A 27,938-nucleotide genomic window follows, 5' to 3' on the forward strand; every position below is an offset into this window, starting at 1 on the left:
TTTACAACTAATGAAAAGCTTTAGATATATTCATTCATAGAGAAATAAAATGTAAACATAGAGAAATACAATGTTAATATGTAGAAATATTTTGATTTGAAATGCACTCAGTGACATTCAAAATCAACATGAAGCACTTTAAAATATACTTTTCTAACTCCAAACTAGTTTTTATTTTTCATATCTCTTGTCAAATATGAACAAAAGTTTTCAAGGAAAATTGGCCACAATGTATAATGAATATTTAAATTTAATAAAACCTAACAACAATAACAATCTGACATAAATATATTAACAATAACAGTTAAAATAGGATATGCCTTAAAATATTTCTCTTGCACTGACTGCGCTTCTGTTAATTATACTCAAAAGGGGAGTTAAACACTATTCAAAGATAGATAGATAGATAAAAATCAAGTCACATAGTCTGTAAATCCCTAATGACAGCAATAGACTTAAAATGTGAAGAACTGATATAATTCATATTATTACACAATCACATTACAACTCTGTTAAGTTGCAATGGTAACTGTCACTGCTTGATGAATTCATATCAAACTGTTTTATTACATAAGACAATCATTGAATAGTGTGTCTAGTTTTAATTGAAGTATGTCAATATTTGACAGAGGTATGAACAAAAGCCAAGAGCAAAGTTAGAAAACAATCTTCAATTAACCTTTAGCATGCTAGATAAATTGTCGTCTGCTGGAAATGTCGTCTGCTAAAATTGTAAAGTTCATTCAATTTGCTCCAAAATTGGAAGAAATATTGTGAGAGTAGCAAACAGCTTGGAACCTGATCAGACGCCGATTTAATTGGCGTCTGATCTGGTTCCAAGCTGTTTGCAAAGGCTGTTAAATTCGCCTGCAGCAGGCTAAGGGTTAAAGAATCTAAAACCTCTTCTGTGAGACTCACAGTCAGCCTAAACTGTAACTTCCTGTGTTTGTTATCACAGTACTTACCAGTCCAGTTGGGTCATTTGGCTGCAGATCTATGGCTTTGATACAGTATACTCTAACAATGCATTCCTCTGGTTCACTAGATGGTACATTGCCAAGAACTTTAACTGGAACTTCTTCATTCGGGTCAGATGGAAGTGGGTATACTTTAAACAGACCCTGAAATAAAAACACAATTCACTGATAAGCATGAAAGTTTGTACTAAATTTAATTTCAAAGATATGGCAACTTCTCCTATAGCTCATCCTATTAAGGTCATTTTTACTCACCAACTTATTTTGCTCCCCCAACACTCCTGAAGGAGATTACATAAGCTGCCTGGCAATTATCATCCAATAAAATGCTTATACCCTGGTCATAGGGTCATAAATGTGGCCTCTAGAGTGTTAACAAACTTTTACATTGATTTGATCGAATGGCCTAGTTTTTTACCCCACATGACCCAGATTCAAACTTAATCTAGAGGTCATCAAGACAAACATTCTGACCAATTCTCATGAGTTTCAAACTTAAACTGTGGCCTCTAGAGTGTTAACAAGATTTTCCTTTGATCTGGCCTACTGACCTAGTTTTTGACCCACATGACCCAATTTTTGAACCTGACCTAAAGATCTTCAAGACAAACATTCTGACAAAGTTTTATAAAGATTGCGTCACAACTGTGGCCTCTAGAGTGTTAACAAGGCAAATGTTGATGCACGCTGGACAACGACGGACGCTGGACAATGACTGGTCACAATAGCTCACCTTGAGCACTTTGTGCTCAGGTGAGCTAAAAAGAGCAACAACTTGAATTGATTTCAACCAAGAGTTCCTTTACTTAAACATTAACCACCTCTAACGTGTAAAGTATCTATCAAATATAATTACCGGTATGTAGTTGTTACTGACATGCAGCTTTGACAGTTAATTGTATGCAAAACTTTAACCAAATCTTCTAGGACACAAAAGCCACAATTTGGATTGATGTCACTAAAAGTTATCTTACTTGGTAAGCTTGATTACTGAGAAACCTACTGTGAATATTCAATCTGCTACAATCTAGGTGTTTCTGAGATACAGCTTGATAGTAATTTGCACACAAAACTTTAACAGAATTTACTATGACAAAAAGGGGTCATCTTATTAACTGAAGACGTAAAGAGAGGTTGATATATGGCTGTTATATTTTCTGGTCCTCGGAGGTCATGGAGAACATTCAATTTTACTATAATAGAATTCCGCTTAGGTGGCATTAGGGGTGCTGCACATTTCATTACCTCTCATGAACAAACTTGATCAAACCGAGTCTGCTATTATGTGGCTTGGTTGCATTCTATGCTTCCAAAAGATCTTTCACAGATTTTATTGGTTGTGCCTTCTCACCACAATGGCACACTTATTGCCACATTTTGCCTAACAGCTTTAGCCATTATGGCTAGAAGGCACACACAAACCATTTACTGACCTTTTTATTACCTACTTTCTTTTCATTGTTATCTTGGTATTTTCATTTTTCATATTTTCGAACTGACAAGTATCAACTGTAATGCTTTTTTCATCCACAATGTCATAAATATTTGAGAACAGATATCAAAACAACAAAGCACCCTTTCACCTGCTATAATGACCTTGTAAGATGATGTTAATGTCAGAATGCAGCAACTTTCAGGATACCAATGGCCGTTATAGTTATGGCACATGAAGCAGGGTTGTGCATTATGAACCCATCAATAGCAACCAAAATGGTTGATTTCAATGGCTTTTATGTTACTATTTATAGTAAGGTATATAATAAAGCTACCTAATGAGAGAACTTATCTGATAATAAACCTGTGACTGACCTTGAACTGTCCAATCATGTTTGACTCCTCATCATCATCATCCTTGCCCCTCTCAAGGTCAAAGGTCTCACAGAAATCAACAAAGTCTCCAAAACCTTCTGTCTTCTCTAGCTCAGAGTCATATACCTGTAACAGGAGAAAAGTCATGTAAGAAGAGGTATTAACCCTTACCATGCTGAACACAATTGATTCTGCCTTTGCGACCAGTGTAGACCAAGACCAGCCTGCACATCTGTGCAGTCTGATCATGGTCTGCACTGTTCGCTATTCAGTCAGTAAATTTTCAGTAAACACCCCTTCAAATGATAAACGGTACTGTCCAAATTGGAAGATGGACTAGTCCATTATAGAAATTTAGCATGGTAAGACAACTCCTGTATGAATGGTATGTAAGTATATTTTCACTGCTTTACATTACATCAGACTACTAAATGGACTTAAACAGCACCTAAGACATATTGCACATAAATTGTATTATAAAACCTATTTTCAGGACCTAGTATTATACTTTGACAATCTAGACTATGTTTCCATAGGAAAAGCCAAAATTTTCAATCTTAATCCAAGATATTAACAAGAGCTGATAGAACATGAAATGCCCCCCTTGATGCATGTGACCTTGACCTTTGACCTACTGACCTCAAAATCAATAGAGGTCATCTGCTGGTCATGATCAACCTCCCTATTAAGCTTCGTGATACTAGGCCCAAGCGTTCTCAAGTTATCATCCGAAAACCATTTAGCTGTTTTCGGTCACTGTGACCTTGACCTTTCACCTTCTGATCTCAAAATCCATAGGGGTCATTTGCTGGTCATGATCAACTTCCCTATCAAGTTTCTTGATCCTAGGCTCAAGCATTCTCAAATTATCATCCAGAAACGGTTTAACTGTACCAGGTCACTGTGACCTTGACCTATGACCTACTGGCCTCAAAATCTATAGGGGTCATCTGCTGGTTATAATCAACCTCCCTCTTAAGTTTCGCGATCCTAGGCTCAAGCATTCTAAAGTTATCATCCAGATATTGTTTAACTGTTCCGGGTCACTGTGACCTTGACCTTTGACCTACTAGTCATGATCAACCTACTAGGCCCAAGCGTTCTCAAGTTATCGTCCGGAAACAGTATAACTGTTCCAGGTCACTGTGACCTTGACCTTTGACCTACTTATCTGAAAATTATTAGGGGTCATCTGCTGGTCATGACCAACCTCCCTATTAACTTTCATGATGGCCCAAGGGTTTTGAGTGATCATCCAGAAACTGTCTACATACCGACAGACATACCGACTGACGATAGACATCTGCAAAACAATATACCCCCTCCTTCTTCGAAGGGGCCATAATTAGGGGGCCCAGGCTTGCAAAATGAATGACATTTTTCAGGCATTGTGATAATATATTCTTTTTAAAAAAATTCAGCTCTGGTGGCTGTATGGTGAGATTTGGTTGCACAAATTAGATAAAGCTTATTGTAGACATTGAAAAATTCTCATGGTCTGAGTTAGTTTAATGGCTAAAAAGTAAACAAAGATGATATTACAATTTTGCTGAAAGGAATCATCAATCTTTCCTTACATTGCTTAAGAAACAATATATCCAAAAATCTACCAAATATTTGCTTGTTTTGCTTGGGTTTCTTTTCTAACACGCCACTTTGATCTTTGATGCTGACATAAAAATTATGATGGACAAAAAAAAGACTTTACTGAATAATAACATACAGTTTCAGTCTTAAGTCTTGTTTGTTTAACAGGAAAATGGTGTTAAAATTAATCATAATGATATGCAGAAATGCTGTCAGACATTGCCCTGCATCATTATAGAACACCTTATAAGCATAATACATGAAACAGTTTTCTTACAACAATCTTGTCGAGATCTTTGTCGAGGTATTTCTGACATTTCTCTGTATCTCCGATGGAGGCATAATATTTTGACCACCAGTCTATGTCCTCATAATCTACCTCCTCCTGCAATTAAAACAAACATCTTCATTAATGAATAGCTACTTTGTTCGATAAAATGAGGAATTTCATAGAATAAAGTCCTTCCCTTTGTGGCACACAGCATTCTGAAGAAGAAACAAGCCTTGGTGATTTTCATGGAATTGTCATAGGACTGGTGCTTTTGTTCAATGTTTTGTATTAATTAACCTTGTATTTAAAAACATAATAATTTTATCATTTTATGATTGCTGCATTAATATAATATTTATGCTGTATTTTTTGCTGAATTTGCTTCAACCTAAACCATTGACAATATGTTTAAATCAACCTAAACCATTGACAATTATATAATAATAATGTTTAAATGAATCTAAACCATTGACAACATGTTTAAATCAAACTAAACCATTGACAACAAGTTTAAATCAAACTAAACCATTTAAAATATGTTTAGTTCAAACTTAACTGCTGATTTATACTTAGTTCAACTTATCAATAATTGACAATATATTTAAATCAAACTAAACCATTGACTATATTTATTTAGTCTAAACCACTGACAATAATTATGTTTCATTCAAAGTAAACCACTGATAATATGTTTAGTTTAACCTAAACCATTAACAATACATGTAGCTCAACTTAAACCACTGACAAATATATTTAGTTCAACCTAAACCACTGACATAATATTATATTAAGTTTGATATTATGTAACATACATTCAAAAGAGGAATATAATTCAGTATTTGTCAGAAGAAAAGTCTTCCTTGAATACCTTAGTCCTTTTAAGAAGGACCATACAAAAATGTTGCAATGATATCTGAACTTTTATAATCAGTTTTTATCATTTCAAACAAAAACAAAATACGAAAATTCCTCAGCTATCGCTGATATAGCATTGTATACGCACTGAAGAATGTATTGCACTTATACACTGCATTCCAATTCAAACTGACCTGTGTGGTAAAGGTAACTTAAGTATATTATTCCTGGATTTATAAGATCATTGTAAAAGTAAAAACTGAAATAAGTTATAATGTTGCTTTTGGATACAGGCAGTGTTACACTACTTTTCACCTGCTAACTTTCTAAAGGACAAATATCAACAATATAAAATTGACACCTATCTTTAATAAATACACATTGACATGAAATACGCTTTTGCTCACATAATGTGTGGGGTATCCGCCAAAACATCTTATTTGCCGAATCTTTGTTATTTTAAAAAGAATGGGTAATACAACAAATGCAGGATAAGTTATGTGCTGGTTACACTGGAAGTTACAGTGTAGCTCTATCAAAACAACAGATACAGATTACATTTATTTAATAAATAAATCAAAAACATCCCATTTTCCAGCTATATCTACTGCCTATATCCTTTGTCGGAATGGTCAGTTTGAACTGGACTGTAGCAAAAATCTGATCAATAAGCAAAACAGTATGTCTAACACCACAAACAGAACTCTATCTAGTCTGATAACCGTTAGGTGACAATTAGTGATATGACATGTTATTAAAGGTTTGGTTTAACATTAAATGTTACAGTATGTTACTAAATGAAAGATAAAACAAACACTTGAATATGAAAGATAAAAGGTAAGGGTAGATTTCTCAGAAGTACAAAGCACACCAAATGCAGCCATAGATCCACGCATGGCAAAGTACTGTAAAAGCACATATTTTCGCTGGGTCAAAATTTCGCGAATTTGAAATTCTGAGTTTGTTTGCGAGGTTTAATATTCGCGAAATTGTAAAAATGGTATCCTACTTGAATTTGAATTATACTAATGATGAATATTTACGCGAGGATTAATTTTCGCGAGATACAGGGCCTCGCCAATATAGTGAAAATTAAACCTTCGCGAAAATTTCTGCTTTTACAGTAGATAACACCTTTATTGTATTTTCTTTTCATATTTTCATGGAACAGAAAGAAAGAATATCTTTAACTTTTATATCAATTTAAACTTTTTTATCACTAATTATCCCTCAACTGGATTATAGCGGGATAAAGCCATAAGCCAGGGAGAAAGTAACCCATTTCAGAACCCATTGTTCTCCAACACCCCAAAATCAGAAAATTAAACCCGAGACATGTATGTAAAGTGTTTCATGTTTTCTACAAAGAAGGCATAATTTATATAATAAATTCTCAAGGTAACTATGGCACAGTTTCAGCACAGTTTATGCAAGCAAGCTATGAAAACAAAACATTTTAAACTCTAGGTCTCATAAAAAGGGCAAAGCCACTTTGCCTACCTAGGTTAAGCTCTTCAGTAACATAAAACTCCTTCTGTAATGGCAGGCAGTTAACCTAACAAGTGTTCCTGGAGTTTGTACCAGTACAAATCTGTTCTCCACAAGAAACTGCCAAGTGAAAGATGAACAATTTCAGACACAATGTCTTTTATCAATCGTCACAGTGAACATATTCATCATGCTCAAGGATCAAACTCTGCATTACCCTTTGATCCATACATCTATGATTTTTTATTTATTTACTTTTATTATTACAATCTTTTCATAAAAGAAAAAAAAATAAGTTTTTGGAAAAGCACACTCACTGGAAATAATTGCATTTTCTCTATGCTACTTTTGTTTAATTTGTGACACATGCAGTCAAAGGTCATTTTTTGAGACATTTCAAACTGATTAACTAGACTTTCTCTTGGAGGGGTTTCACAGCAGTCTCGTCCTAAAAACAGCTTTGCTACTACAGGTATATGATTATTGAAAATTTATATAAATATTTACAAATATATGAGGCATTAAATTTGTCTAAAGGCACTGAATATATGATTTTGCAAGCAGCCCAAAGAAATAAAGCAGACAGATATAACTTAAGTTAATGATCTAAAATTATCACTTTATAACCGGTGAAAAAGTTTTAGGTGCTTTCAGTTAGAAGAGAGAAAGAAGGGACCTGTTAAAACTAAGGTACATGCATTTAGTTAGTATAGAGCGTTACTGCGTAGCTAGTCAGCAAAGACGAACCTCTCGGGACGGCTTTTTGAATGGTTTCAGACTAGAGAGTTCTTGTTGGGGATAACTATATGTCACATCGCCAAACATCTAGAAATATACATGCACTTTCTGTTAATTATACATGCAATGCAATGAATACACTATCTAGGCAGGACTGTTAATAAATTACACTTCTGATTTTTTTTTACATATTTTCTACTTGATACACATTATCTGTTTAATATATGTTTCTGTTCATCCCATAGTGAAAACACTTGCTTCAAATGAAGCATATTTTCTGAAAATCCATCTCACTATCCCAAAGACATTCATCTTAGTATGGTTTTGAAAATGAAAAGAGAACTGGTCCTTTTATTTGTTCTAAAAACTGTTTTTCACATTCATTTGTTTTGTGTTTTTGGGGTTTAACGCCGTTTTTCAACAGTATTTCAGTCATGTAATGGCAGGCAGTTCACCTAACCAGTGTTCCTGGATTCTCTACCAGTACAAACCTGTTCTCCGTTCTACCTACAGTGCTAAGCGGGTGGGCATTCACATTCATTTGATGTGAAACATTTCAAAAACTTAACTGTTTGATGAAGGGTCCTCTAAAATAATTCTGTGAAAATAGAGTTTAATTCAAAAGATCCGAGTGATTAAAGAAGACAATGTTTGAAGATATTTCCATTTTTAGCTCTAGCCATTACAAAAAAAATCAACAATTTGAACAATCTTGGCAGAAGGCCACCTAATGAACATTTGACAAAGTGTGAAAATATTTAAAATCAGGCCAGTTGCAGTAGTTTCCAAACAGCAGTTTAAATTTTCTATAATAAATATATTAGGAAAAGTGAACATGCCCTCTGGCAGCCATGTTTTTTGATGAATTAAAATAACTTAAAAACTCCTGGTGGAGAGTTTCCAAATAAGGTACTTTTCACTATTTTTTTTTTTTTTTTGAAATCAGGACAGCAGACTATGAAACTTTACACAATATATGAACAAACCTGCCCAAGATGATTTTTACTGAAGTAGAACAACAAAAAAAAGAAGGAATCCTGGTGAGATTTTTTAAAATTAAGCTGGCAGTTTCTGACAGGAACATTCTCAAAGTTCCAGACAATTGTAAAAGCTCACCATAAGCATTTCATGCTCTGATGAGCTAAAAATAATACCTCAGATAAGTACTAGGTCACCACAAAAATAAAATAACAAAACTGTGCAAGAACTCGTGCAATTTTAAATGTAACTGATCCATGCAAAAATGTTGACTTCAAAAATATCTGACCTCAAAAAGATGTTTAGCAAGAGCTGTCTCCATAGGATGACATATGCCCCAGATGGCACTTTGAATGAATAGTTATATATGGCCGATGTTAGAGTTTAGGACCTTTGACCTACGGACCTGGGTCTTGCGCGCGACACGTCGTCTTACTGTGGTACACATTCATGCCCAATAATTTTAAAATCCATGCATGAATGACGAAGATATGGACCGGACACGCCCATCAATCCACTATCATGAAATATGACCTTTAACGTCTAAGTGTGACCTTGACCTTTGAGCTACGGACCTGGGTCTTGCGTGCGACACGTTGTCTTACTGTGGTACACATTCATGCAAAGTTATTTGAAAATCCATCCATGGATGACAGAGATATGGACCGGACACGAATGCACTATCATGAAAAATGACCTTTAACGTCTAAGTGTGACCTTGACCTTTGAGCTACGGACCTGAGTCTTGCGCGCGACACGTCGTCTTACAGTGGCACACATTCATGCCAAGTTATTTGAAAATCCATCTATGGATGACAAAGATATGGACCGGACACGAATGCACTATCATGAAAAATGACCTTTAACGTCTAAGTGTGACCTTGACCTTTGAGCTACGGACCTGAGTCTTGCGCGCGACACGTCGTCTTACAGTGGCACACATTCATGCCAAGTTATTTGAAAATCCATCTATGGATGACAAAGATATGGACCGGACACGAATGCACTATCATGAAAAATGACCTTTAACGTCTAAGTGTGACCTTGACCTTTGAGCTACGGATCTGGGTCTTGCGCGCGACACGTCGTCTTACTGTGGTACACATTCATGCCAAGTTATTTGAAAATCCATCCATCGATGACAAAGATATGGACCGGACACAAAAATTGCGGACAGACTGACAGACCGACAGACTGTTCAAAAACTATATGCCTCCCTTCGGGGGCATAAAAACTGTTCACAAACTTAATGCTGATAAAAGAATGAATGGATTAAATATACCACAAAATTTCCAACCAAAAAAAGGTTGAAAAATATGTTTCATTTCATTCAAAAAGCCAGCAATAAATTCACATTACAAACTGGCATCTCCTTTAAAATAAACAAACATACATATTTAAGTCATAACATACTTACTAGAAAGTGAGCAATTTAGGGAAAAAAAATTGTCAAAAAATATCAAAACATATAATATGGCATTCTTTTTGTTAAAAAGAAATCTTATATCACCTGTTCCTTCATCAAAGTTGCCATAGAAATTACACAAGACTCTCTTGCTATTAATTTCTGTGCTGATTTAACTTTTTTTGTTTTCTGTAATTGTAAAATAGCTTTTCCATCCAAACTGGTTTGTTGTCAAATCCAAACTAGGTATTACAATAAAAGAAATTCTGTACAAATTTGGAAAGATCAAAAAATCTTAGTTATTGACAAAGATTCAGTCCCCCAGGATAACCCCAAGAATCTCATAAAAAAAAAGGTATGAAAACATTACTTGCTACAATATTTTTTGTTTAGTATAAAATTCAAAGACCCTTTTTTTGTCAAAAAATTAGTGCATTTTGTTGTGGGGGAACATTTTACAATTTTTACCCCTGGCATCAAAAAATCAAATATCAAAATTCGCCGCAATTTGAACAATTTACTCCCTGTCCTGTTGAAAAATTTGTTCCCCTTATTTCTGGTAAAAAATGTGAGCTATTTACATAAAAAGTATCTTTAAAATTAAGTTACTAAATCCTTTTAAAAACCCAGATGTTTCTAAATTTTTGAAATATAGTTGCTGCAAATTTTGGTGTAAGCTAAAACCCTTCTATAATACCCTGACCTCCCTTCCCTCTGTTCCCCTTCAGCTGGCATGTCTACAACATGTTCACCACCTGGTCCATTTCCAACAATGGCTCCTGTGACAGAAGATTCACATAAAATTTACATTTTACTGTTTCAGATAATTATCTTTGATGATTTTTTAAGCAAAAATACAGGATTCACCGCTTTTTTTTCTACATATTTATTTTAGATTGATTGCAAAAAAAGTTTACAACTTTATTAACCACTCTCGAACCTCATTCCGAGGGAAACCCCATCCCCCACGGGGGGAGAGAGAAGAGGCCAGCCCCTTTTAATGTGACCCCAAGAAGGGAGCTGGTACCATTTTTCACGTTTTGGTATGACGCGGGGGGGGGATCGAACCACAACCCCCCGCACTCGAAGCGGATGCTTCCCATAGGTATCGAGGCGGTGTTTTTGAACTTTTAAAACTTTTGTAAAATTTTTTGCAGAGAAATAATTTCGAAGTTTTTCCCCTTGCAACTCAGTTTAAATCAGCTTTTTTGTAACATTGAAAAGAAAACCCCCAAAGTGGTGTCAAGTTACCTTCCCCTTTTGAACATGAGCGAAAGAAACTAAATTTGTTTTTGTGTACGGCCAATAAAAATTATTTTTATTTCCCCATCTGGAAATTAGGCTAGTATTTTTATCTACAACTTTTCCAACAGTTACAATCATTCTATGATTAATATTTGGAGGCAATTATTTCAATAAATTGTTTCTTGTCTGCTGTGTGTAGCTGTTTTTATCAACTAAGTTCTTTTACTTTAAAAAAAATTATTATTCAGGAACAGCTCATTGCTAAACATGTCATACCTGAGTCAAAAGTCATCCAAAAACCCTTTTTATGACAGGGTCAATTTGGAATTTTTTTAAAGGGTTTTAAACATGAAGGCCAACAGAGGCTTTCGCCAAACTGGCTTTGGGCCCGTATTGATGTTTACGGTGGCAGTCAGTTTTTTCCTTAGGAAACATTTCAAATCAAAAAAAACAATTTTAAACAAACCCGAAAATTTATAACACTGAAAATGCTCAATTTTTAAAAACTTTTATAAAAGAAAATTTTATTTTTTGACACTTTTTTAAAGACATAGTATATTTTTTTTCAAAATTTCCAGTTATTGAAATTGCTATTACTTCTTCTCTGTGAAAATAAGTCAAAGAAAACTAAAGTTTTACATTTATTAAAATAAAATTGCTTATCTGATTAGTCCTCTGCGCAATTATACAAGCCCGACGTAATATAAAGTTTTTTTCAAGGTCTTTTAGACAAACTGGCTAACAGTATATGGAATTCTTTTTTTTTTTAAATCATTTGTTTTTTTGACTTAGTTTATCTATGGAATGTCTCTTGCTTTTGGAATTTTGGAGTGAAAAGGGCATGAACTCTTGTACAATTTAAGGGGAATACATAATGGGAAAATAAGCAAAAGTTTTTGGCACAGATAACGAAATTTTACTTACCCCATAAAGAACAAAGAGGGGTACCAAAATTGGGTTCCCCTTATATTTTTGACATATCTGACTGACAAAAGTCAGAGCCTCAAACTCAAAGCTTGGAGATGTGACAATGCAGGTTATTTCTTCATATTTCTTACCCCCCCCAAAACAGTCCCGGAAGAAGAAAAAAGAAAAAAATTGTGTACATCTCTTTTCAGTTTCTCATTCACGACCAACCATCAAATGTAAACCAATGAAAGAGTGACAGAAATCATTGCATTTTGAAATATTTTACAGCAATTTACTTCTTTGTGGCCCATGTATTGATAGTATCCATCTGTAAGATAAGTCTATATATTCAAGCAGAAATTGTAAGTCATTCCTTTTCTAATTCTTTTAGTGTCTTACCCCAAAATGAATTATAGAATTTCCCCAAGTTAGTTTCCGTTGTACGGTGAAATCATTTTAATTTTGCAAGCATGATTTTTTTTTTTGGGCCAAAAAAACAGCTCTTTCATGTGGATAAAATTTTGTGGATTTCAATTTTTGCAGAAAAAAATGAATAAGAATTGTGTTCATTTGTAGGGATTTAAGTTCACAGAAACCAAGAAACCCACAAATACCAGTCTCCTATGAACGTTTGTGATTTCCCAGTATGTAACAACCTTACCTCTATACCAGTCCTCTGCATGACAGGTCGGATACCATTTGGTACAGTAAACAGATCACCTCTCTTCGGTGGCATAAATGGCAAATCTTTTCCATTCATCTGTAAATAAAACATACTGTGCTATATGTTCAACTTATTCTTGGAAAACTTAAGAGTTTATTAAAATGTTACAATTCAAATATAATAGTTAGACCTCATTCTCCTTATATTAAGCCTCCCATTAAACTTTTAGTAAACTACGTTCAGTTAAAATGTGCATGCCAGTATTTTAAAAATTCAGAATAATCTGGAATTAATGTTAGTAAAATACTTCACTTCTAATAAACAGTTTATATTCCCATTAATATATGTTAACAGAAGAAAATAAACACCTGAATATAAGAAAAAAATATCTTATTGTACTGACACCACTACACTGGCTCTAATAGATAATTAAGAAGGGAGAATACTGGTTGCTGACACAGAATCGGACAATTTTACAACCTTTTCATCTGTCATACTTTAATTTTTAATTCAAGATTCATGAAATGATACCTGAATAAAGTTCAGTTCTTCGGTGTCGCTAAACACAAGTTTGTTGTATATAAAAATAAACTGAACACGTCCCTGACGCCCGAAAGAGGGTACGTAAATTTAACGTTTTCAGCCTGTTGCAGGACCCAGAAATCGGACAGTAGGAAAATACTAATTATCATCACTTCTGTTTGGCAGAATCACGTTTAGGTCGGTTTTAATGATAAAAAGACATTTTAAGTATTGTTAACCTTGTTTACATTCAACTGTAAATGTTTGATGCTGCTGAGAGTTTGAAAAATCCAGCTGGCCTACATATGACACAAACTTTTAGGTAAAACAGTATGGTTTAAACGCATTTAACTTGTGGTATTAATGGGAAAACTTTGATACTTGTTTTATAACACGCAATTTTCTCGTCGGCATTTAGCAGATTGTAGATGAGTTCCCCTTGAATAATGTTGGGGCATCAAAACATGTATGTGCATGCGCACTGAAAGCACATGCAGCTTCCCCCTGTGAGAGCTGTCACAACATTTCGTGAACAAATGTAAATATTCCATTTTTGGAAGTTTAACTTACTGATTTGCAATTATTGCAGATGATGTTGCACATAATGCAAACGTCTATGTACTTGTCAAGAAATGATAAAAAATTACGCCAAAATAAGCGTTTACGCGACTGTTCGATTTTCTGGGTCGTCCGAATTTCTGGGTCTCCAACCAGCATAATTTCTATTATGAAAGAGTAGTATCAAAATGCATGCAAATTTAAACATGCATGCCAAGTTAGCCATAAATTGTTCATCTGAGAAATGTGAGTTAATATTGGAACTAAGTCTGAGCTCCAAAACTCTTTGAACAAAGCCGGAAGATTTGCCACAATCACCCAGCTCAATGATAAAAAGTCAAAGTCTTATTTTTAGTTCTAGCAATGCATGCACACTGCCCTCTCTATGTAGTGGAGGCCTGGGTATTGAGCTGTATTGGAAGAGCATCTAAAAAATTATTCCTACAAAATGTATTTGGAATCTGATCAAAGGATTTTGTAAGTTTTCACATTTGACATGTCATTTAGACATGACTGTCATGTTTAACTAAAGGTTCAATTTAATTTTAGCTATTTTCATTCTGATCATCAATTTCAGAGGTAAAGGTACTACAAATTAAGTTGTCCATAGATTTACACATTAAAATTAATATTATTATTCACTCTCAACCATGGTGGCCGTATTTTTTCATGATGTTTGTCTTAGCTTAATGAGTAAACAGTGTCCAAAAAATCATTCTTGTGAAATTATTTATAAATCTGACAACTGGTTTCAAATGTGATTTTTATTATCGTTTTCTGTTGCCATGACCACCAAAGTTCTGTGAAGACCTGCTTCAGTATAGTAACTTTGGTACATGATCACCAAACGAACATACCCATACAATTTTATGTGGAATGGCTCAGTAGTTCCAGGGAATATGTTATTTAAAGCAACTACTATTTATGAGTGATGGACAGAAATGTTAATGAGCAGACGTAAAGTGATCACAATAGCTAAACATGGGACTGCTGTCAATGGGAAGTCATTCAACAGTCAAATGAAAATCTAAATATTGTACATATTACTTCAAACACTGAACCATTCTTAAATATACCATGCTTGATATATAAGGTGTAACATTTCACCCTAAATGTCCTCTGTGAATGTATTAACTGCGGCAAAGCAATATCTTTTACATTTTGTGTATCTGTGAAAACCATGAAAATAATCATAAACAAGAGCTGTCACTAATGGTGACAAATGCCCCCACAGCACCTTGACCTTTGACCTGGTGACCCCAAAGTCAGTAGGGGTCGTGTACCCACCAAGTAGTAACAGCATGTGAAGTTTAAAGGTCCTGGGTGCAGTGGTTCGCGAGTAAAGTGCCTTCATGCAAAAAGTTAACGTTGCGACGAACGAACGAACTAACGGACGGACAGCTGAAAACTAATATGCCTCCCTTCAGGGGCATAAAAACAGCTACAGAAGCTAAAATAACTAAAGCGATTACTACAAGTGATTCATACTCCCAAAAAACTACATTGTCTCAAAAACTAGAGCTATCACTAAAGGTGATGAATGTACCCCCCGCATGCACTGACACAGTACATTGCAATTTGACGCACACAAGACTGCATAATTATGTGGACTGTATGTATATAGACTGTATGTTTACAGTATAGTAACAAAAAAACAAAGTCCCATAACTATGCAGAATATTTATCTAAAAGAATGTAACATGGACCATGCACAACTAGGGTTGGTACTGATCACTTGTGTTAAGTTTCATTAAATTGTGTGCAAGGGTTTGGTAGATTAGGCATGCACAAGATTGCATATGCAGACTGTATGTACATAGTATGTTAACAAGAAACAAAGTCCAATAACTCTGCAATTTTTGTCGCTGGAAGAACCTAACATGCCCCATGCACAACTACTGTTGTTACTGATCACTTGTGTGAAGTTTCATTAAATTGTGTCAAGGGATGAGGAGAGATGGTGCGCACAAGATTGTGTCTATGTATATAGTATAGTAACAAAAAAACAAAGTCCCATAACTCTGCAATTTTTTTTTCTGAAAGAACCTAACATACCCATGCACAACTACTGTTGTTACTGATCACTTGTGTGAAGTTTCATTAAATTGTGTCAAGGGGATGAGGAGAGATGGTGCGCACAAGATTGTGTCTATGTATATAGTATAGTAACAAAAAAAAAAACAAAGTCCCATATGTCACAAATTGACATACGGGCCTTATTTTATCTGTAGTGAAAATGCAGATATTGCATCATCTTTTGTAAATTTTTTGGTTATTGAGGTAAAGTAGTTTCCGCATGAATACCTCCATTTTTTTCTGTTTTCAAAAATTTAAATTTCCTTGAAATTTCATTAAATTTGTTTGGTAAAAAGAAAATTTATATTTTATAAACTTCGTAATTTATGTTTTTTTCCCCAAAAAACCCATTTAAAGGGCCTCAAATTTTCAATTTAAAACCGCGCCCAAAATGTTGATTCCCCCGGTATATCGTGAATCCCCTGGAAACACAAAAAGTCGGAGTCCACGGCTTCGTGAATCCCCTGAAATTTGTATTTGGCGGGGGATTTTCCCTTTTAAAAAGACGGAAAAGATTGCCTTGGCACACCACATTCCGACTTTATAGACGAATTATGTTGAATTTTTCTTGCTAGAAATTTATGCTCGATCAAGGTAAGAAATTTATTTGTTAGTTTTTGTATGATTTTTGCATTTCGATTTTTTTTTGGGAAATTTTTGTTCTTTACGTTCTGTAACATTTACTTTTTTGGCATATTTTTTGTAGTTTCGGTATGTCAGGAGATTTATTAATTTTTAGACTTTTGTAAATTATTTCGAAAAAGGAACTAAATGTTTCGTTTTTAGATGTAAAATTTGTCTGAAATTTGTAAAATGATATTTAAAAGTACTTTGTTTCAAAAAAATTTTGTCAACATTTTTGTTAAATTTTTGGAACGCCATTACTGCATTGTTTATTATGTAAAATCTATATGGGAAGTCTGTACCCCGTATTTAAAATATTTTGTAAATTTGTAATTTTGTGCCCGCTATGCAATCTAATTAATGTTCCCTTGTAGTGTATGCATTTGATATTATAGGATCCAACATGTTTAACGTTTGATTTTATTTAATTTTGTTAAATTTTTTAGTTGTAAATAATGCTGCGTTTATTGTCCCTATCTTAAGTTTCATATTACTTTTTTATATCATTTCACTTTCTTTTAGTCTTTTAAGTAAGTAATCTTTGTAATAATGGAAGTAATTAGTGACAAATTTTAATCATGTGACCTAAAACTTAGAAAGCACAAAAATTTTTTTTAAAAAAGTACACTTATTTTTTTATGGGAGCCAACGGAGGTAGGGTGTCCCCAAAAGGGACATTTTTTATGCCCTCCCCTTATTTGTTTTGCAAAGGTCCCTTCCCAAATATTTTTATATTTTTAGCTTTCTTCCCCGCCAAAACGTTTTTTCCTGGTGATGTCAAAAAACCCCGGGAAGTACAATCCCGGGGGTTCACTTGTCTCACTCGCCTGGGTGTGAAAATTCCCAGCGCAGAGCTTCGCCCCAAAGGTTTGTGCCGAAAAAACCCGCAAAGACGGTTTTTTTTTTGGTTTTTTTCCTCTGAAGTCAGCTAAAGGGATGCAATCACCCCCACCATAGGGACCCAACAGGGAAATCAAGGGATTCACTTTTTAAAGGGATTTGTATTTTGAATTTAGAAGCTTTTTGTTTTGCAAATTTTAAAGTTCAAATTACATTAAAGACCTGTGTCACGAAATTTAAAAAAGGGAAATTTTAAGAATTTTTGTATCTAGGGGATACTGAACTTTTTTTTTTTTTTTCTTTCTTAAAAATCGGGTTTTTTTTTTTTTTTTCATATCTATTCTTTTTTAATAATCATCTTTGTAAATAAATTTGTAAATATTTAAAGGGTGTTGATTTGTTCTGAGGGTTTAAACTGTCCCCCGGGTAGGGCCCTTTTCCTTCACAGGGTTTTCAAATGGGATTGGTCGACCAACACAGTAGCTTTCGAACATTTTTAACACCCATTTAATTCCCGCAAAAATTTTGGGTAAAATTCCTCTTGTTTTGTTTTTTTGTTACACATAAAATTGAAAAAAATTCTTTTTTCAGATGACGTCTTACCTCAGACAAGAAAAACCCAGATCCTTTGGGCTTAAAGCTAACCAGTTTTTTTGTCACAGACTGATGACAGTTGTTACGACACTTGTTTCTGGGGTGAGTTCTTTCCCTTTTTTATTTTTTTTTTGGGGTTTTTGTGTCACTCTATTTAAAGCTTCAATATCTGTTTTTGAGATGACCGCCCTTGAAAAAGGAAGTTATCCTACTCACTTTTAAATTGTGCGCCCGCCCTACTTTCCCCATTGATCCTATTTTGTATTATTGTACTGTAAAACATCCCCGTACAGTATTTTTTTTTTACTTTGTGTGTTTTTAGCAAGTTTGTTTATTTTGCATAAAATTTTTAAACCTCTCTTTTTTTAGTGCAAAAAACCTGTTGTTTTTATACCAAATTTTTTTACTTGGGAAAAAGGGCCTTTTTTGGGTTTTAAATTTTGGGTTTTATTTGTTACACTAAAGTGTTTAAAAACCATTACATTGTTTGATTTTGATAAGGCAAAGGGGTATTTTTTACACCCCTACGTCACTGTACTTTGTTGATTTTTGCCTATGAAACCCTTGATTAAACACATAGTACTGTTGCGCAACTTAGGTATTATTATTTTAGTGGGGGACTTTTGGTGTGGGAATATACGAAGGAAATAGAAATTTTGTTTTGGTCCAGGGAAACGTAAATTTTTAAATTAAACTATGTAGTCAAAGTATTCCCCACGTTTTTTTATTTAGTGCCCCTCAGGTTTATAGTGTTTAAAGTGCGTAGTTTTATATATTTTTAACCGTAGGGAAATAAAGACTATGAAAGTTTTTTTTAAACGAAGGTAAAAAGGGAAATTGGGGTATAAAGGGAAAAGGGGGATTTTAACTATTTTTGTTAAGGAAGAAAAAGGCTAGGGAACTGTAAAAAAGACATAGTAGATTAAAGCAAGAAAGATAGATTAGATTTAGAAGCTGGGTTTGGGGCAAAAGGGAAAAGATAGAATATAACACAAATTTTTTTTAGAACAGAAAAGGGAAAAAATTAAAATTTAAAGAAGCGGTTTTACAGAAGGAAAAGATAGAAAAAGGAAAAAACAAAGTATTTAGAACAGAGAAGGAAAGATTAAAAAGCAGAGAGAGTAAGGTTAGAGTTAGAGGCTAGGTTGCAGAAGGAAAAAAATAGAATAATAACGTAATTTTAAAAAACCCAGGATAAGTTGGGAAAGGGAAAAAGGAAAATTTAAAAATGTTAGCTAAAAAATTTAGAAACAGAGAAGGAGGAAGAAAAAGGGTAGGAAAAATTTAAAAAACAGAGCAAAATTTTTAAAGGGACAGACTTGAAAAAAAGAGTAAGAAAAAGATAAAGGTTAAATTCCCCCTTTTTGATGAAAAAATTGTTTTCCATGGATGCGAAATTTTTGAATGGGGTACGAACAAAGCTGTTGCGAAAGTTTGGGAAAAAGAGATATGGTCACTTAATTTAAACCCTTTCCTTTTTAAAGGGTAAGCAAGAGGGGTTTTTTTGATGGGTTTTCCTTTGGGAAGAAAGGAAGGAAAAGATAAATGAAAGCCTTTTTTGTTTGCGTCTTTTCAACTCATTTAACAAAGGTTTTAAAAAGAAAAAGTTTAGAACGAGGGGGTCAGGATAATGAACCTTTGTGTTTGTTTCAACCCCGAATAAGTAGATATTTAGATGGGGGTTAGACTGAGTAAGGTAGAAAAAAACTTTAAAAAAGGGAAATTTTTAATTTTTAAACTTAGGGCCCAAATTTTTAGATGTATGTAAAAAAAGAAAAAAACCCCAAAATTTTTGAGTAGTAAATTTAGTTAAAGCTAAGGATGAAAGCAGAAGTTTCAGATTTGTTTGCAAAAGACCGTGGGGGCCCCCCAAAATGCGTAAAACGAACCAAAAAACCGGGGAGAAATAAACCATATAAAATACCAACCCCAAGACACTATCCAATTAGTCGAAAATGTAGGCCCCTAGTAATAGAGGTAGTAGCAAAAATGCAAATAGAGGTAGGGGGTTTTCCCCCCCCTTTTGGTTTGTACTGAAGTTTAAAAAATTGGTCGAATTGGGAAATGGGCTAAAATTTTAAACTGTAGGAATGGAAAGAAAGGGGGTTAATAGTCTAACCCGCAGCAAGTTAAAGAAAGGGGCAGGAACGGGAAAGTATAAAGGGGAGAATAGAAATATTAAAAAAAATTTGAAAAGAGGTAGAGGCCCGTGACCGACCCTAGGAGTAGAGGTAGGGGAAAAAAAGGGAGATAGAGATGGGAGAAAAAGCCCAAGTGGGTCAAGAGGGGAAAATAGTATTATAGAACAATAAATTGTAAATTTGGGTATCCCTTATGTAAGTCCCTGTCCAACAAAACCCGGATTTTAAAATGGTAGGGATGAAACCCCGCTATGCGGGATCCGGGTTGTACATTGTGATAGTGAAACGGGATTTAAGAAGAAGCAATCTTTTTTTTAAAAAAAACCCCGAAATTTTGTAAGTACATAATGGGATGAACAAAAGGCCCTAGATGTAGCTAGAATAATATTGATTGTCCGTATTTCAAGGGTACAGAAGGGGCCTTTGGTTGTAGAAAAAACCTACCAATGATGTTATAATTGGTAATGTAAAGGGAGCTGTAGAAACCCCAGTTTAGAACTTAGCTTTAGCAGTAGAAACTAGGGGGGCAAGCCAAAATTAAGAAGCAAGTAAAGCTTTAAATTTTTCCCTCTCAGAATTTTTAAAATTTTTTAGAGAGGAAAATTTTTAGAAAGCCCAAAAGAATGATGCACTTTTGATTTGTGTAAAAGAAACTGAGGAAGGACGATTAAGCAGTGTAATTTGGTTTAAAAGGTTTTATTTTGGTTTTTAATTAAAGGGAAAAGATTGTTATAAAAGAAAGTATAAACCCCCCAAATTTAGAAAAAAAGTAACAGTTGATTTTACCCAAATGTTTTTAAAAGAAACTGGATTAAAGTTGCACATTACTCTTTTCTGTCAGGCCATTTTTGGAAAAAGGAAAACAAATGAAGGGTATTGGCGAATTTTAAATGCCCCCAAAAAATTGGGAAGGTTAGGAGGTACTGTCCCGTCATTTAAATTTGTCCCAAAGTAAAATATAGCTAAAGGGGAGAGTAAGTAAAGGTTTTCCTTTTTGGGAAAAAAGCCTTTAGAATTGATACTCCGTTTAAGAGAGTTTTCCGCGATATCGTTGGGGCCGATCGAACCTATGACTGAAGGAAAAACAAGGGCCCTTTTGACTAAGGGAGATTTTGCTAATAATATCCAGAAGCTATGCACTACCAAATATTTAAAAAGAGAAGTACAGAGGCATTAGTAGAAATTTAAAATAGATTAGGGGTGCCCCGAGGAAATTCTTACCCAATTTTGGGGTCGCAGTTTACGTCAAACTTATGGCAAAAAGTAAGTAGGGTTTTTTTTTTTAAGGCAGTTTTAAAAACCCAAAAACCGTATCACCCTATGGTAACGGGGTTTTGTAGAGAAGTTTTTAAAGGGATTTTTAAAACAAATGTTGAAGCGAAAGTGTAGTGAGGGGCCCCAGAGATTGGGATTGGAGTTTGGGAATGGGGGGTTAATTTGGTTTGGGGTTACCGGGAAGGGTTTCCCCAAAGAAAGTTTGGGATTTTCTCCCCTTTTTTTAAATTTACCCGGGAGAACAATCCCTGGACCGATAATGTGGGTAAGAGATTATGGGCTGGTAAGACAGGAAAAAAAGGTTTAAAAAAACCTTTTCCCGTATGTTAGGATTTGCAAGAAAAGTTGGGGGATACTGTTTAAAAAGCTCACAAAAAGTTAGCAAAAAGTTTTTTTCTAGATTTCAAGAAGTTTTTAAAAATAGGAAGCTAGAGAAGGGGGTTTAAGGCAGGGAGGAAGGAAATTGTATTGTTTTCCCCACAAAAAAAAAATAATTGTTGTTACATTGGAAGGGTTTCCTTTCGAAAATAGTAAGGGAGTAAATAGACAAAATTACAGGATAGATGGGAGACGGGAAAATTTGAAAAAAAGTTTCATGGGAAAAATGCTGAAAAAGTAAATGTAAAAAGGGAAAGGGTGAATTTGTAAGTCTAAAACCAGAAAGGGGATTTTAAGTAAGGTTGGAGCCGCTATTGTAGAGGAGGGTTTAGAGAGATTTGAAGATTAAATTTCCCAAAGAAAGTAGTGATGATTTTTCGAGTAGATTTTAAAAAGGATATAGTTTTGTGTCCCCCATAAAGCAGGGGACAGAAACGTACAAAGATGTAGAGTTAAAAACCAGAGTTACCAGTCATGTAAACAGGAAGAAAAAGATTTTTAGAAAATTTTTTCAATTTACTGACAGAAATTCCTTTAAATACTAACTTTAGTTGAACAAAAATATTCATTGTCAACTACAGATCCGATAAGAGTAAAGGGGTTTTCCCCCTTCCTTTTCCCTTCCCACCAGTAGTAAAAGAGGAAGTAATAAAAAGTTGGAGTTTGGGGGTAATCGAACCTCAAATGCTCCATTTTCCCCCCCCTAACGTCCTCAAAAGGGAAAAAAATTTAACAGTAAAGGTTTTTGATAATTTTCGTTTAGGCAACAAAATACGGGTTTTCGATGCAGAACCAAAGCCAAAAAGGAGAAATGGTTTTTCCCAAACTATCCCAAGTATAGGATTTTTTTTAAACTTTAAATTGAGCAAAGGGGTTTCTGGCAGGGACCCCTTTTTCCCAAAAAGGCCAAAACCCCTGAAGGGTTTTTTTGGGGGGAAAACCCCCCCAAAGGGTTTTTTCCATTTTCCCTAAGATGCCCTTTGGATTAGTTTTTAACCCCACCAGCCAAAGTTTTTAGAAATGATGCGGGAAGGGTTTTGGGAAAGGGCCTAGGGCACTCCGAAGCTTTTAAATGAAACCCGGTGTAACCAAAAAAAATTGGCCCAAACAAATTTTAAATAACCCTTAAAAGAGTTTTTAACCCCAAAAAGAGAGGCTAAGTTAAAAACAAAAAAACCCACTAAGTTTTTAAGGTTTTTTTAGAAGTTAAATGTTTAGGGGACATTAAAGGGGGAAAAAGGTTTAGACCCTTTAAACCAGTACCAAAAAAGGGCCCGGGAAAACAGGAACCCAAAGACCGAAAAACCCAAAAAGGCAAACTTTTATTCCTTTCCCTTTTAAATTTGGGTTTTTCAAAAAGTTTAAACCCAAATTTTTTTGCCGCCATTGCAGTTTTCCCCCTCACCAGATTTGACGAAAAAGGGTCAGCCAAAAATTTTTTAGAGTGGGTGAAAGCAAGAAAAAGGGTTTCCCCAAATTTGGGGGAATACTTAAAGGGGCCCCCCTATTTTTTTAATTGCCAGATTTTTGATTTAGACTTTTTTATTGAGAGAAAATGCTTCAGATTTAGGTTTAGGGCTCATAATTTCTTCAGGAAAGGGAAGGAGAGAAATTTCCTGTTTGCGAAAACAAATAGAAAATTGCTACCTAGGGAGCAAAAGTACTCAGTGATAAGAAGGAGTGTTTTGCGATAGTATGGGCATTTCTAATTTTCACCGGGAAAATTTTTTCGGTAAAGACTTTTTATTAGAACAGATCATCCCGCCCGCTCACTTATTTGAAAAGCGAAACTTTTCAAAAAGGCCCGATGAGATGGGAAATTTGGGATTTCAAAAAATATAGGAACATATCAGAGCAATTCCTGGTAAGAAAATGTAGGGGCAAAATTATTTGGTTTAAATTAGGCAGGTGGCTAAAAATTATATGATGACAATAGTGGAAAGTGGGCGTTTTTTTTTTGTGTTTTTCTAATTTTTAGTATTCCCTTTTTTTTTCATTTAAGAAAATTTAAATTTTCTTTTTAAGGGGGGACGGGGTCCCCAAATTGACAAAACGGGGCCCTTTTTTTAAAAAAATTTGTGTAAAACAGATATTGCATCAATTTTTGTAAATTTTTGATTAAAAGAGGTAAAATTTTAGAAATTCCCCCCCATGAAATTTCCTCTCATGGGTTTTTTGTAAATTTTAAAAACTTTTAAAATTTTCCCTGAAAAAATTTTATTAAAAAACTGTTTTGGGAATAAGAAAGTTGATAATTTTTTAAAAATTCAGAAATTTTTTTTTTTCCCCCAAACCACTTAAAAAGGGCCCCAAATTGCAAATTTTAAAACCGCCCAAAGTAGTTAATTTCCCCGGGTATATCGGAATCCCGGGAAACACAAATAGTCGGATTCCCCCGGGTTTGCCGTGAATCCCCCCAAATTTAGTAATTTTTGGGGGGAAAAATAACCTTTTTAAAAAAACTGGAAAAGATATGCCCCATTTTTTCCCCCACACCACATTCCACTTTAAAGACGAATCTATGTTTTAATTATTTTCTTGCCCAGAAAATTTAAAAATCGATCGAGGTAAAAAAATTTAAAAAGTTAGATTTTTGTATGATTTTTGCATTAAAATTTATTTTTGGGAAATTTTGTTCATTCTACAGAATTCTGTAACAAATTTCTTTTTGGCATATAATTTTGCAAATTTTTGGTATGTCAGGGTGATTTAATTAAATTTTTTAGACTTTTTGGGAAATTATTTCGAAAGAGGAATCTAAAAATTTTTTTTTAAAAAAGATTTTTAAAAATTTTTATGAAATTTTAACATATATTTATAAAGTACTTTTTTTCAAAAAATTATGTCCAAAAATTTTTGTTAATTATGGGGAAACCCATTACTTTCTTTTTAAATTTTTAAGTATAAATCCATAAGGCAAGTCTAGTAAAACCCGTAAGTAATATATTTTTTTTTAATTTGTAATTTTGTGCCAGTCTATAGCACTCTAATTAATTTTCCGTTTTGTGGGATGGCAATTTTAAATTAAATGGAAGCCAACAAAGAAAAACGTTTGATTTTTTATTGAATTTTGTTTTTTGTAGTTGTAAAAAAAAGCTGCAGTTTTTCAAGCCCGTATCTAAAATGTTTCATCATAACTTTTCATATCATTTTTAAAACTTTTAAATTTAGTCTTTTAAGTAAAAAACTTTGGGAATAAAAGGAAGTAAAATTTTGGGCTATTTTTTAAAAACATGGGGACCTGAAATTTGTAGCACAATATTTTGTATAAGTAGCACGTATTATTTTTTGGGAGCCTACGGGGGTATGGTGTAACCCCCAAAAGGGGCATTTTATGCCCTGGGCCCTTTTTTTGTTTTGTTTTGGTGCTTACCAAAAGGTTTAAAATAAATTTTGCTTCTTCCGGGCCCGACATTTTTCCCGGTGATTTTCAAAACCCCCGGGAAAACCCAAAGCCCAGGTTCACTTGTCTTTACCGCCTGGGTGGATATTCCCACGCAGAGCTTTCGTCCCAGGTTGTGCCCCTAAACCGCAAAGACGATGAATTTTTTTATCCCGAATTTACTCAGGGATGGGAAAACAAACCCACCACCAAGGGGGCCAACACGGAAACAAAAGTATTCAAAGGTTTAAAGGGACTGTATTTTAAATTTTGAAGCAAGTTTTTTTTGTCTACTTAAAGTTCCCAAATTTCAAAAAAAAGGGCCCGTGGGCACGGCCCGATTAGAATGGAAAATTTTAAAAACTTTTTTTTATCTAGAGAAAAACTGAACTTTTTTTTTTTTTTTCTTTCTTAAAATCAGTTTTTTTTCTTTTCATATCTATTCATTTTTTTAAAAATCACTTTTGTAAAAAAAATTTGGGAAATATTGTAAAGGGGGTTGATTTGTTTTTTGAAAGGTTTCTGGGCGCCGGTTAAAGGGCCCTTTTCCCGTCACACCATAACTCCGCAAAATTTTTTTCCCAAAAGAACCTAAAAATGCCCCAAGCACAAAACCGTTTTGGTACTGATCACTTGTGTGAATTTTCATTAAATTGTGTCGAGGGGATGAGGAGAGATGGTGCGCACAAGATTGTGTCTATGTATATAGTATAGTAACAAAAAAACAAAGTCCCATAACTCTGCAAATTTTTTTTCTAAAAGAACCTAACATGCCCCATGCACAACTACTGTTGGTACTGATCAATTGTGTGAAGTTTCATTAAATTCTATCAAGGGGATAAGGAGAAATGGTGCGCACAAGATTGCGTCTACGGACAGACGGACAGATGGCCAGACGGACAGACAGACAGACAACCTGAAACCAGTATACCCCCCCTTACAACTTTGTTGTCGGGGGGTACAATAAAGGGTCAAGGTTTCTTGTACAAATTAATTCCCTTCAAGAAAGTTATTGTTACCAAGGCTTTCAATTCCCGTTTTAGACATGTACACGTATAAACATTTCCATTCAATTCACTTCAATATTTATTTATTTATTTATTTTGTTGGGTTTAATGTCCTACCGACACAATTATAGGTCATATGGCGACTTTCCAGCTTTGATGATGGAGGAAGCCCCCAGGTACCTCTCCGTGCATTATTTCATCACAAGCTGGCACTTAGGTAGAACCACCGACCTTCCGTATATTAGCCAGCTGGATGGCTTCCTCACATGAAGAATTCATGCAATGACGAAAAAGTTATAGTCCTTAATTTTCAAAATGGCTATAAAGGTGAAAAATTCCAAAAAAAAAGAAGAAATAAAAATATCAAGTTACAACAAATTCCCATCAGTGGTTTGAAAATTACTTGTCTTAAAAGTTCAAAACTGAAAAATCTATAACAAAAAGGGATACAATTATGAAAAGAGAATAGATTAAGAATTATGTTTTTTGTGCATTTCACTTTCTCTAATTGCTATTTATCACTGTATCAAGTTACAGTACATTTGCTTCAGTGAAGTCATATGGTTTTGTCTAAAATGTTCCAACATTTTTTTTTTTAAAATGTATGAAGGGAGATAATTCCTTAAATATCTTTTTTTTCAAAACAGAGTTAAGGTTCTTATGATCTAACTTCTTCTTACTGCCATATGTCCCTGTTTCAAGTAACATGTTTAACGTAGTTGTCCTGAATGTTGAAAGGTGTATGACAAGGGAGTCAATACTTTCAGAAACAGAAGTTAAACTTATGGGACTTGTAATGTTAACTTGCTGCATGATCACAGAGGTTTATTTGAAGTTCTAATGCATTATCTCCACTGGCTTAAAAGATATTCAAGGAAAACAACAAATATGCAATATTTTCGAAGTCCAAAAGCAGAATAATTTTATACAAAGAAAATTTTAAGTTATGGAAACTGATATGACTGTAAAATTTTATTCCAATGCATGCATAGATTTCTGAAATATTGAAAGAAATGTCATTTTGGGACGTTTTCAATGTGCGAAATGTGAAATCACTTTTATTTCGAAAGCTTTCTCGTCTTTCTGGAAAAAACAGTTCTGCTGTCATATATGGTAACAGAAGGTTTGATTGTGACCTGGGACTCAGACCTCCTGCCTCCAGGATGAACACCTATCATCTTGACCATCATTTTGCCGCTCCTCACAAAAATTTCAAACTTTCACGTGAATCAGAAAGTTTTATTCTCTTTGCTGTAGTTTTTCTTTTTCAGTCTCAAACAAGTACTCTAACCTCAAGCATTTAAGTGTTTGTTTCTATGAAATTAGTGAGTGGTCCCACTTTCAAGTTTTTACACCTTAGTAATATGTTTAAGTCAAAACTATTGCTCACCCTATGATGCACTTCAAAGGACAATAAATCACTTCTAAGGAAAACAGTTAGTAACTGATGTTAGTACCATCTTCAATATGATATCAGCTAGCATACACAAGGCTCAAACTATCAATTTTAGATTTATCCATGCCGAGTACTATAAAATAATGAATGGATTCTCCCGAGTTACACTGTACAACTTCAAGCAAAGCTTAAGGCAGCTGACCAATAATACTTATTGTT

At 34.3% G+C, this 27,938-nt stretch overlaps 1 protein-coding gene across 1 annotated transcript in view; it reads right to left on the reverse strand.

Annotated features, from left to right (window-relative positions):
- LOC123546033 (dysferlin-like) overlaps positions 1-27,938 on the reverse strand; it is a 121,674-nt gene that overhangs the window by 19,316 nt on the left and 74,420 nt on the right. Inside the window, exons 32-38 of the mRNA XM_053550454.1 lie at positions 12,919-13,022; positions 12,559-12,590; positions 10,812-10,887; positions 10,214-10,340; positions 4,651-4,758; positions 2,787-2,912; positions 966-1,121 (exon numbers count right to left, since the gene is read on the reverse strand). Coding sequence (XP_053406429.1) covers positions 966-1,121; positions 2,787-2,912; positions 4,651-4,758; positions 10,214-10,340; positions 10,812-10,887; positions 12,559-12,590; positions 12,919-13,022 — 729 coding nt within the window. The remainder of the gene's footprint in view (positions 1-965; positions 1,122-2,786; positions 2,913-4,650; positions 4,759-10,213; positions 10,341-10,811; positions 10,888-12,558; positions 12,591-12,918; positions 13,023-27,938) is intronic.

Source organism: Mercenaria mercenaria, chromosome 9 (assembly GCF_021730395.1).
Source record: "Mercenaria mercenaria strain notata chromosome 9, MADL_Memer_1, whole genome shotgun sequence".
NCBI classification, from domain to species: Eukaryota; Metazoa; Mollusca; class Bivalvia; order Venerida; family Veneridae; genus Mercenaria; species Mercenaria mercenaria.